Genomic DNA, 12,678 nt, shown 5'->3' on the forward strand with positions numbered 1-12,678 from the left:
TAAAAACTAAACAAATATTGGAAAGTATTGGACAAACTCTGTACGAACAAAAATATAACAAACGACACATCGGTTCCGCCTTCCGTCGACCGTGCCAAAAACACTGTAACATACAAATTATGAAAATTATACAGACTCATTCCAAAAGTACCAAAGGGACAATAATTGGAAATAAAAATTAGACCCATAATCGTTATCAACAATTGTTTCTGCTCGTTTTGTTCCACTAAATTCCACCCAAAGGAAGGACACCGGTTTTACTTTTTAATAATAACATTCATACATTTTATTTAATTCCTTTGTCGTCCTCCATTTCATCGCTTCTAACGCTGTACATACACAGACTCTCTTCATGCCCGGGTTTTCCTTTTCGCCTTTCCGTGTACCAGTCGTAAAATACTCGTTATGATTGCATATTTCCCCATATTGCCGCCAAGACGCTCCCGACGGGTTTTTTTTAACTAGCAAGATCCCTGGGCGGGCTGGCCGCGAAAATGCTCGCCGCTTGCAGCTCCGATTCGGGATTTTTTGGAAATTAAAATAAACATGTTTCACATGGACTATGTACACTATCATATTTCTGTGTTTTTTCTTCGGTAGGCTGTCTCCTACCAAGCAAGCGGGCAGAAGAAAAAAAACACATAAACAACGCCAGCGAAAGTGTGCGTCCTTCCGGCTGTCCGAACGTCGATCACTACCACGAGCCCATCGTGCGTTGCTTTACTCCTTTAAGATGCACCTGAACTCCGTGTACGTATGTAAGTATCTGCTATATGCCGCCGTTCGGGTAACAAGCGACCCGCTTTCCTCTACGTTGCCTCGACGGCTTTTGACGGATTTATATTCAAAAAAGAGCTCGATGTCCCCCCTCCGTACCCGGATTGTTTCAAATGATTGTTTGTCTCTTAGCGCCGCGCTTCTGTAACTTGTTATTTATAGATGTGTGTTTGTTTTGTGCTTCCCCAGTCTATTCCATTGACTTCGTTGACATGGCCAGTGACATGGCTGTGGTCGATTACATGCTGTCTTTAACTTTCCTTGGCTCAACCTGTTCTGGAAAACTGTTTCTACTTGTATAACCCTAGCTTCCTATACATGTATATCGGTGTATAATAGGATATTTGTATGTATACCTGTTGTGCGTGTCGAATAATGTAAATTGTTATTGTTTTTGCGTTGTACGGTTACTATATTGCGAATTTATACTCCTTGCACTTTTGCCTATTGCCGAGCTGGAGTGCAAGAGCTGGGGCTTGCATGGGTGGCTGCATTAATCTCTCCCTTCAAAAACAAAGCTGACCCACGTACGCTAATTAGGAATTCTTTTTCTACGGATCACACTACACAAGCCACGCTTGATCCACGGAACGTTGCACAATATCCGAGAGTGCTAACAAAACAAACAAAACTGAACGCAATGGCATCCCACCTGCATCGTTTCTCCTATTTTCTTGTAGTGTGCTTTTGTTTACTCTACTTGAACTTTCGCAATCCATGTTGGCCATCTTTTTTTGTGTGTTAATTACAACTAATTCAATTGCTAGCTTCTTGTTTTTAATCTTTTCTACCGACACAAAAGCTGATGCATCTGTCCGAGCCACTCGAGTTCGATTGGCACTCGAGACATTTGGTAGACATTTCGAATACAACCAGTCCTTGTGAGCAAAAAGCTGGTGGCGTCTGCTCCAGCTCGGAATCGTACAGGTGCTGAGAGAGGTGTGTGGCACCAAACGGTGCAGAAGATTATTTTACTTACTATATAGATCGATATATATATATATACGATGGTTAAGCGTTGCAGAAGAGAACTTCGCCCATACCGCGGTGAAGCTGGAAATCGGTACTCTTAAAGCGAAACTAATCGGTAAAGCGACTCGAAACTGTACCCTCTGTGTGTTTGCCGACACAAACAAGCAACACATCACATTGCACCACATTCGCTGTACAAAGCGTCGTCATGATCATTTGTCTTGTCTTTCCCCTTGTTTGTCTACTCTCTTTCTACAGCATTTCGAAGATTGGAAGCAAGCATCGCTCGGTTTCAAACGTTTCGCCTAACTTGCCCTGTTTAATGTTGTCTACTTCGCTACTTATATGTACACACGCCATTGCAGCCAAAGCTGGCCGGAACGATGCTGATACCGACTATTGTATGCTTATTTCTCTCAGCGAACGAAACGATTTGTCCTTAAAACCATAAATTGTACGTACAGCGCACATACACGCACGCTGCTTTACCACTGGCGTTAGCCAATCTGTCCCCCATTCCGTCCCGGGGAAGGCCTTTGCCGAGGCCTTATCATCACGTTTTGTGATCCGCTTTGCTGCCACCACCGCCTCCACCACCGTAGTCATCTTCATCGGCATCCTTTGCCTTCGGTGGTGCGTTGTCAGCGAACCGGTCCGCGTCCCGGTTCAGCAGCTCCTTCGCTCGGTGCTCCCAAAGCTCCGAGTTTGATTTCACCTGTTTAAACACCAAAACGGTTAGCGTACCCGACTTAGCTTCGAACGATCTCGTGCTTACCTTGTGGGTGTTCTCCTGGACGTACGTGTCCGGTTTTCCGTAGTCGGGTGGGTTGGCGTACGGATCGTAACCGAGGACGGACAGCATCGGTGCGACGTCCGCCATGTCACGCACCACATCGTTCGGTATTTTACCGACCCATTTAGCCAGTGCCTCCAGGTTGACCGGCTTGATGACCTGATCCGACGATCGTTCCACTCTGCGCGATATTTTGAAAGAAAGAAAATCATTTTAGTGGTTCTATAGGCACTTGACTAGAAAGTTTTTGGTTTTAAAATTTAACTTATGACAAAGTTTCGAAATAATTTAAATACTATGAAATAGCACCAGAGTATTATCTGTTTGTGTACACAAAGCTGATGGAGAAAACATCAAACATTAAACACTATTTTTTTTCACTGTTCTACGATCAGTTAGAATGTTCAAAACTTCTACTTATCACCTACTCAGTGGCCCTTATTTATGGGTTTTTCACACTTTTTAAGACTGAAAAGCAACCGATCAATACCCTACTAACTGAGATGTGTGAAAGGTTTTCTCCAAAAATGGTTCCGTTTAATTATTTCCCTAGTAGAAGGCTTTTGATGGTGAAATGAAGTGTAGCACAAAGTTTTGTACCTCAAAACATTGGCGGCTACTATTGTTTTTAATCCGATCATTACTGACACAAAGTTTAAAAATTTAAACAATTTGTCTTTTGACATTTGATTTGTAGTATAGCACACATTTTCCTTTAAACATCGAAGACTAGCACTCTTTCCAATTAAGGCAATGTGGATGGAAAGTTTAAGAATTTAAATCATTTGCGGAAGAGCAAAGAAAAGCAATGGTGTTTATAAATGAGAATCCCTTGCTTATATGATAGAATGTGTATCATAGATATAAAGAAAAACTCTTGTACAGCAATGGTGCATGAAATTGGCTTACTTGGAAAGCGCCACACCGTTCTCCTTGTTGATAAACTCCTCGTGATGCAGCACCGAGTCGTTCCAGGGGATATCGAGGAAGTTCAGGATCTTGCGCATCCACTGCTCGGGATGTAGCACGAGCTGCTCGTAGTACACCATCATGCACCGGTCGCTGCCAATCTCCTTGCACTGCTCGTGCATCGTCTGAATGGCCTGGTTCCACTTGCTCATGCACTGCCGGTAGCTGGTCAGGTCGAAGCCGGTGATGGTGACCTTGCGCGAAATGATCGAGTGCACCGTGGCGCGCCCGTCCCGCACCATGAACAGGAACTTCGCCTCCGGGAACAGCTCGATCACGTACGAGCCCATCTTGAGCGTGAGCGGGTCCTTGTTGCACAGCCGGGGCGCCGGGTCGCCGTGCTTGGCGATGATCTCGAGGCAGAACTGTGCGATCGCCCCGTTCAGCACCTCCTTGGTGATGCCGGCCTCGACCAGCCGCACCGATTCCTTTTCCGACTTCATCCAGTGCGAGCGCAGCTGCAGAATGCGCGGTATGACGCGAGTTTCCTGACCACACCTACGGAAAAGAATAGATTGTTAAAACGTTTGTTTGCGTTTAGTGTCGGAGAATGTGAAAACAATCACACTCTTTTGAGTTAACTAAGTTTTGAAATTTTTGGAGATAAAAATCCTTCAGCTAGAAACTGTATAACTTAAAAGACTCCTCGAATTATTTCACACGGCAAGTGATATAATAAAAAAAACTATCATGCATGCGCTTACCGTACTTCCGGATGGGCGTCTAGCATGGCACGCATGAGCGTAGTTCCGGACCGTGGTACGCCGCCAATGAAAATCAGCGGCATGTTCCGATGGTACTTATAGTTGCCTCCACCATCCTGACTCTGCAAAGAACAACACGAAACACAGTCACACCCACGATTCTAAACCGAGATGAGCAGATGCAACCGTATAGTCCGTACCTGTTCGTCGCGCACCATGGCACCCGGGCCGGGCACTCCGCCCCAACAGGCGACCTGTACGTCGGACCACTTCCACAGCAGCACCAGCACCGTCAGGGAGGCGCCGGCCGCCAGCAACAGTTTGCGATTACGCAGCATTAGTCGCATCGTACGAGGCCGAAGGTAAAGCGAGGCAAAATTTGCACTATCAGGTTAGCTTCCGTTGTTCCGGGCCAACTTCGTTCTTACTTAAGTTTTTTTTTTTGGCGTGCTGTTTGTGTTCGGTTTAGGTCGATATCGACCGCTTCCGCTTCGATATGAGTTTACGCTAAGTAAAGCGCCACGTCTTACTTGACTTTCTAAGCTACTAACGACGGAATTCAGTCGGTGGTTTTTGTCTCTGGTTCGGTTTGCAACAGCTTTCTTCGAAGCGTGAGCGCGTCTTTGATTCTACAGACAGTCTTTGCACTGAAAATAAACAGATAGGGTTATTAATTAAGCTTAATACGAGCTCACCTGAGGGGAAAGAATTACCTTCACTGCTCGTTACACTCTTGTAACGCTCATAAAACGATACCTCCGCGTATCGATATGTTTTCCTGTATGTCACCTACGAGCTTCTGCACCTTACTCGTTTGGAAAATAATCTTTCAAATCGGCTGACAATGTTCGGTTGGGTTTTTTCGCAATGTCTTTTTTTTGGAACCACTTAGGAACTGTGTACGACGTTCTCCCCCCCGTTGAAAGAAACGACGAATGTTGTGCAGCTAGAGGTAAAACGGATCTTCTCTAGATGGTAGAACAGGGACAGCGGGAGCTGGGATAAGACGATACTGCATGGAACAGTCCCGTTGCAGCGGCTTCTGGGCTAGCAAAAGAATGTGACGCTTCGATAGCCACCAGGGTCAGGTGCCGGGTCCATCGCTCAATCCATCCGTCAGCCTCTTCCACGGCATCGGCATAAGCCGGCGCTCCCGTTCCACCACCGCGTGACTCAAAGTTGTGTGTTGTCACCGTTTGAGGTCAGTAAGTAGTGTACCACACAGCAGGGTATGAAGTTCAGCTTCTGTTTCAGTTTCCAAGCTTCCGCCTCTCGAGCTCGCTTATCGAACTTCTTTCCTTACCATTCGAGCTCAGCCCACTCGCAAATACCTTGCGCAAAAAAAAAGACGGCACGCTGCAGCTGTTCTAACGCAAAACTCGCGCAGAGCGCCAACTTTGTACAGCCGCTGAAGACACTCGTGGCGTATCTGTGCCGCTCGGAGTGTCGATCCTCGTATCTCGGTGGTCTGGGCAAGCGGGGTTTGAGGGCCGCCGAAATCGGGGAAAAATAGAACGGACCGTTAGAAGTGTTTAGCACTTATGGCTGCTGTTCGTTTGCGGCGTCACTTGCTGGCCGCTAACTTTTCCTTTTCCCTGCCGTCGTCGTCGTCGTTGTCGTCGTCGTCGTCGGTGTCTGCGGCATTTTCTATCGAGGAGGTTTCAGCATCAACTCGTGGCCGCCGTCACCGCCGGCTCGGTCTGCGTCGCGGCCGTCTTCGTCGACTTCTTGATGATGGTGCTTTCCTGCTTGGCCATTGGTACAAGAGTTGGTCGCGCGCGGACGTGACGAAAAGAGCCAACGGTAATAAATTACGCGCGACGTCGGTAAACAAACTCAGCTAACTGGGCGTTCGGATTTGAAATTACGCTACGCGCTGCGATCAGCTACTTCGATTGTATCTAAAATGAAAAAGAAACCAAACCGGAGAGAAGCATTAATACCCTGTTTGACACATTAAATTTTAATCGACAAAAACCCATTTAACTGTATCGTCCCAAAGAAACTCAATCCCACAGCAAAGTTGTAATGTAATGAGTCATCCGGCGGTAGAACATACGCCATAGAAACCACATGTGAAGGGGACCCTCTGCTCATCCTCAAAGTAAACCATTCCACTTCTCAAGACTAGCAACGTACAACATAACATTTACAAGGGAATGAAAATAAAAGAATAAAATAACCATGGATCAATCGTAATGCAAAAAATACCTTAGCTACAACTGACGGCAACACGTTACATAATTTAAAAAAATCTCTAGATGTAATTTTGTGGGAGGTGTTTTCTTATGAAATGTAAATGTTTAACGGATTTCAAGCCTTAGCTCCTTTCCGCGTCAAGGTATAACAGTACTACATCGAAGTAAAACAATGTAAAACTGTATTGCCGATTCAATAATCCATTGCCAAAATCTAGAACCTGGAATATTCCGGGGACGAGTGAAACCACTATCCATCCACAATGAAAAAAAAAGATCAGCAGGTTGAAAACAAAACCAAATTAATAAAGCGATGAAAGATAATAATATTAAAACTCAATACACAAGCAAAAGCTAGTGCTTAAAAAGAGATTAAGATAACAGAGGATAAATGAATAATAAATGCACCAACAATATGGGAAACATAAGGGCGATCTCTGACATCGTAACCGGATATCGAAGAATAAAAAAAATCAAAACAGCGATTAACAGTCACAACGGCAACGAAAAACTAGGTAGAAGGAAATTTTATCTCTACGTTCTCAAAGGCTAAAATGAAAGTCGGATAATTGAATCCTCAACTATTCTAGAGAAATTTCAGTTTCTGAAAAGATCTCATCGGTATAAAGCAACGTTATCAGGTAATTATTAAATTTTCAGCTTTTAGAGTATCTCTACCGGAAAGGAAATCGCAAACGCTGCCCTTTCCTGTATCGAGATAATGAAGACGAAGAATATAAATAATTAACACCATGAATAACAAAATCATTCAGTAAGGTATAAGGGGTGTTCTACTGTTTTGGGCCCTTTGAGACTTGCCCAACCCCTTTTGAGAGACATTATACTCCTAACCTTATATACTAAACCGTTTTGTTTTCGGCGATACATTCACACTAGGATATTTTAGGTTACGCCACAGGATAATTAATTTAATCATCTGATTGAAAATATCGCCGAGTGCTTGCCAGAGTGAATCTGCGGTGCGGTTTATGAAAACATAACCTTTTGGGAATGGATTAAAAATATGGAGAAGCGCATTTGAGCTGTACGTATTAATGAACTATTTAAGAACCCGGCGGAAAAAACGAATAGCAAGCACAGTATACTGTTTATTGAACCCGGAAGCGCAGCCACCCAAAGGGTCATCGGGAACGAGTGATGTAACGGACGTATGGTTCGTTCGCCACTAATCAGCACTTCGAATTCCTTCCGTTCGCCGCCCGCAGAATTAATGACGATGCACTTGCACCAGCACCAGGGTCTAGCGCAAGAAGTACGAAACGTAAGCAAAACAACAAAAAAAGAATCAACGAAGCCACGAAACGGGAAAAAAGGGACGATGGAAACGTGGCGAAAACGATACACGGAGAGATGTTACGTTCGGGCTGCTACAATATCGGGCTGCGAGACGAGGGTCGAGTGCATAATGCAACCGGGCGCAGCTGTTTGCCCTCTTTTTTTGTTTGTACCACTTCACCGATAGCAAACCGAAGCAAAACCAAATGAAACACTCGTAACCGAGATGCAACAAAGCGAATACCGGAAGAGGGCGAAGTGGCGTTCGTCGAATGCTACCAGACGATGGCACCGGAGCAGCCGGAAAGAATGCACTGGCGTAGTCATAGATAGTTCAGCGGAACCATATCAAAAACCCATAGATGTACGTATGCGTATCTGTTAGTGAAGAATTGGCAAAACTCTTGACAAACTAACTAAACAAAACAAACCAACTTTTAAAAAAAATAACTAAAGTAATTAAATGGAGAGTACTATAAATCCACGAGCATTTAGTTGTTTTTAACAAACTTGCTCGAAAGACTCGTTACTTCTATCGAAATGGAAAACAGTTCACAGCTACACGAAGGCAATTGGTTGAAAGATTGGGGTTAGGTTTCAAGAGTAATTTTCTGCATGGTTTAAATGCCGTTTCACGCCCGACGTAATTATATTTTCCCTATTTTGCTAAAAAATTGCCTATATGTAACACACAGAATAATTTATCAACCATATTTGATTTGAAAAAGTATGTTTATCATCCGAATTCCTGCATAGTTGCAAAGTCAATGCTCTCTACCTCAATTTCATCGGACGTGTGATTGAACTGTGTTCAATTTATCTGTCAATTCTTTTCAATTGTGTGCAATCTCTTTTGTGTCTCATTAGTGCTTGGCAAAAATAAAATTTAATATCCATGTACAAATGGTTTGCTTATTAAAATCACGAAAACGTAAGCTCAGCTTTCAAAAAAAAAACAAAACACTGAAATTTGTTCAACAAAACAACAGTAAGAGTGATCCATCATCCGCACTTTTCAAAGTGAAAATGGGTATTTCGTTTGCAACTAAATCCAGGAACAGAGTTGAATACTTTTCATAATTACAACAGGGTGAAATCTTTTAAACAAATTAAATGATACTTAAATAAACATCGTTCATCTCACACCCAAACCACCAACCACCAACTTGCAGTTAGTAATACAAGTCGGTTCAAAATAGGAGGCCATATTTTACCTAACAAGTGTCCATATGGAAGGGTCGTCGTCCGTTGAGCGGTTGACAAAGCCGTGGCTTACCAGCTCGACAAATCGATCATTTGCCGGCAGCAGGTTCGATTTTGTTCGCGTGTTTGTATGTCAACGAGTTCCCGGAAGATCAAGATCACGCTTATCGCCGGACACGCAGCGATTGCCACGTTGCACAAGCCGACCCTCCAAAGAACCGGCCGGATTATCAACGGCCCAAAAGGTGGCGGAGGAAAGCGGCGGCTTACGGAGCGTTTAAAAACAGAGACAAAAATCCAAACAAACACGCGGACACTGATGAAGGAAATTTTAAACCAGCTTTATGAACCAGTACCGAAATAGAACAGAAGAAAAAAAACACACACACACACGTCAGTGCTCGTAGGCGCGCGACCCGGTCGGATCCGTGGACTAGACTAAACTGGGTGATAAGTACGTGCCCTGATGGATTTCGTTGATTATTGGCCTGCCGATCGCACAGGGTGAGGACGGGGAAGCTGCGGTCCGCGGATGAGACGCACTAATCCCCGCCGCGGGCACCCGAAGGACAACGGGCGGAGAGGGACGCGAGCCCGATGGCATCGGTGGAAAGTGGAAAATAATTTTTTTCTAATGTAATTTTCGGTTTTCCCTTTTCCTATCGCGAAACGCAATTAGGTCCATCATTCACGTTTCTTCTTCTATCGAACTGATACGGCGGTTTTGTTTTTCGCCCGATAATGTTGCCTAAACTCATCTCGTGTCACTTTTCACTGTTTTCTTTTTGTTTGTTAACTACCTCCACTTATTGTGCACACCATTTGATGGAAAGCCCATGGTGGCCGGTGGTCTTTTTGACCAAAACAACCCAACAATATTTCGCTATTAGCTTGCCCGGGCCCTTTGGGGGGGAAGGAAGTTCGGGAGGAGAGCTAGAGGGCGGATGCAATCCCCCCCGTCTCCCCTCACCCTTAAACCACCCACGCCCATTGACGGTGGGCGGGATGCAAACGTCGTGTAATTTACTCTTCCGACGGGCAATTCCATTAACATTGTGTCGCCCCGAACGAGACGCGATGGCGATTGATGGCATTTTAAGTGCGGGCGAACCGGCACCTCCTTCACATACGGCCATCAAACGGCGGGAAGGGGTGGGGAGGTGTTTTAACCGGAACCGGGGCCGAGTTTTCCGAGAAGAGGCGCAATGCTAATTGATGGGTTACAGCAATCCCAACCAACTGTGGCCAACCATCTGGATGCTGCCCCTCGACAACCGGCGGAGAAGGGGGGGGCCCTCGGCGGCGGGGACAGGCCACAACACAAGCACAAACCGAGCCAAATGCTGGTACACGCCCGGCACGGACATTCGGAGAAGCGCCCGCGAGATAAGGTGAAAGGGTATCGGTCGTGTCCAATTAGGTGGTGATAACGGATTGAAACAAGTAAAATTAAACGGGAGAACCGTTCGAAAAGAGGAAACAGAGCGAGAGAGAGAAAGTAGTAGGCTGGGTGGAAAGGTGGCCATTTTACCGAACGTCACCCGAAAGCCGAAACGGTTCTTCCTGCCACGACTAACGGGGACACTTTCATATCGTACACGCTTACCGAATCAAATCAAAAAGGGCCCGCATTGAAGCAGCTCCATTTTGCATTGCGGTTGGAAGCGTTCGTTGCTGAAGGTCATCCAAGAGTATGCCAACATAACGCCATTAAAAAGAAATTTTACGAACGGAAACGTTGATTGCAACGGCAGGGCGCTGTCAACTTGCCACAGTTAGAAGTTTAGTTTAGTTAATTCTTCCGAGCTTTATGAGTTTCCCCTCACGAAAAATGAATATTGTCATTTAAAGAGCAAAATTTAGAATAAATTCATTGACAATCAAAAAACCAACTGCAACACGATCAATGTAATGATTTTAGTGTATATATGGTTCAGATAAGTGATTCGAGCATTCTCTTTTAGTAATCAATCATAAACATTTGGTAAGCAATGTCGTAACCTTATGTAAACTAGTAAACCTTATGTCATAAATCTTGTATATGAGGATTTGTATAGCTTTAGACATAAAAATAAATCAGTACCAACTCAATTTTCTTGACCGTTTTAAATGCTACAAATCCTCCCACACTTACTGTTCTACATGAATCGTTGGTCAGATTAATGAAACTTTGAAACGACTCGTTTTTTCCGAGAATTAGGATTTGTTTTCCATTTTTCAAGAGTCATGTACCTCTTATTTTAAGTTAATATTTTCATTCGAATTCATAAAGCTGAATTTGAACTGCCCAACACTAGTGTGAATACAATTGCTTTGTTTGTTAACTTTAATTTTTTAATTGAGATGTTTTAATTTTTTTTTAATGTTTTAATTGAGAGAAAGTTTACGGTGTTTAATATTTTGAGTAGAAATTAAGAAAGTTCTACTGTTGATTAGAAATTAATAATTTACTTACAAAGTACAAGTACTCATTGCACGGAATAGAAATGTATCTTCAACATGCTTTCATGTATTCATTACGAAAGCAAGCCTTCATGAGGAATTTGCTGACTCCACGGATACTTTATCAAATAACTGTACATGTTTTGCGACCCCGATCATCCAAATAGATGAGTCATCGTCACCTTTACTTGATTACGTTAGATAACGTCACTTCCGATTCCACCTGCATCATGCCTTTCCAGCATTTTCAATCAACTTTGGGTTTCTTTTCCGTTAACCAGTTTGTTGTTTAGTTGTTGCAAACTTTGCGTAGCGTTTTCACGGAATGTTTGTTTTTTTAGATATTCTATTCTAGACCCATAGTTTAGGTTTACTTCCAGACCATGTTGGCTAGAAGCTATTGTTCAACAAAATGTGTTCGCTGGAACTATCTTAGCCAAACAGTAAAGAAAGCAAACAGGTCGAAAGTGTAGAACGGATGTCGTTCTTGAATGTCGAGTTCTGAAGCAGCTTCAACATCCTACCGGACGGTGTAGTTTCAACCTCGGTGTCCTATTCTTTACATCCTGTGTGTCGGACTAGTTTTCGATAGTGGTGCTGGTTTAACCTTACATCCGAGTGAGAAACGACACGACCGGGGGAGGGGAAGGAAATGAAAGACTCCTCCGTCCCCGGGAGCCCGGGAGTGTCAAAAAGCAAGGATCCTGTTTTGCCCATTTGTCCCGATTTTGGCGAACATATGCCTGGCGCAACAAGGTGGCCATACGTATACGCAGATACACCGTGGCGACGAAACCCGATACCCGTTCCGGTCGTTTATTACCATTTTTGGTCGGGAAGTAGAATGGAAGGATGGGGCGGGCTGACGTCGTCGCTGACGTCGTGCACGAAGGGCCACGAACTACGCCACCGCGGCAAGGATACCAGAGCCTCGACTGCTGGACGGTAACATTCGATGTATAATTCATCAGCACCCGCCCACAGCGACGTGGAAAACCGTCCCCCACCGATGGGTGGTGTGCTGGCTGGAGGTCGCGTTTGCCCAGCGCTCCATTGCTGTGTGTTTCTTATTTGTTTTCCGCCACGGCGTATGGAAAAGCACAGCGCGAATGGCACGCGCGCATGTATGTGTCCCGATGCAGAAAACAGATGCTGAACACAAATCATCGGAAGCGCCCCAAGGTCCCCCCTCGCGGTGGACGCGTGGGCGGGCGGGGAAACGAACGATGTGCCCGCCACTTGCGTCACACGACGCCCACCATCCGCTTCCTGCTATTCCCGCACGGCGGCGGCGCTATTTCGGTCCACAGTCCCGCTGCCAACC

The 12,678-nt window shown here is 44.8% G+C and overlaps 1 protein-coding gene across 1 annotated transcript; it reads right to left on the minus strand.

Moving 5' to 3' along the window:
* Positions 1-1,817: 1,817 nt before the first annotated feature.
* LOC131290711 (protein-tyrosine sulfotransferase) lies at positions 1,818-5,072 on the minus strand. Its single transcript, XM_058319876.1, has 6 exons — positions 4,929-5,072; positions 4,416-4,862; positions 4,216-4,337; positions 3,452-4,009; positions 2,525-2,723; positions 1,818-2,464 (listed from the first exon to the last, which is right to left on the minus strand). The coding sequence occupies exons 2-6, from the start codon at positions 4,560-4,562 to the stop codon at positions 2,303-2,305; spliced, it is 1,188 nt and encodes a 395-aa protein (XP_058175859.1). The 5' UTR covers positions 4,563-4,862; positions 4,929-5,072; the 3' UTR covers positions 1,818-2,302.
* Between the last annotated feature and the right edge of the window lie 7,606 nt (positions 5,073-12,678).

This window comes from Anopheles ziemanni, chromosome X, assembly GCF_943734765.1.
Source record: "Anopheles ziemanni chromosome X, idAnoZiCoDA_A2_x.2, whole genome shotgun sequence".
In the NCBI taxonomy this organism is placed as follows: Eukaryota; Metazoa; Arthropoda; class Insecta; order Diptera; family Culicidae; genus Anopheles; species Anopheles ziemanni.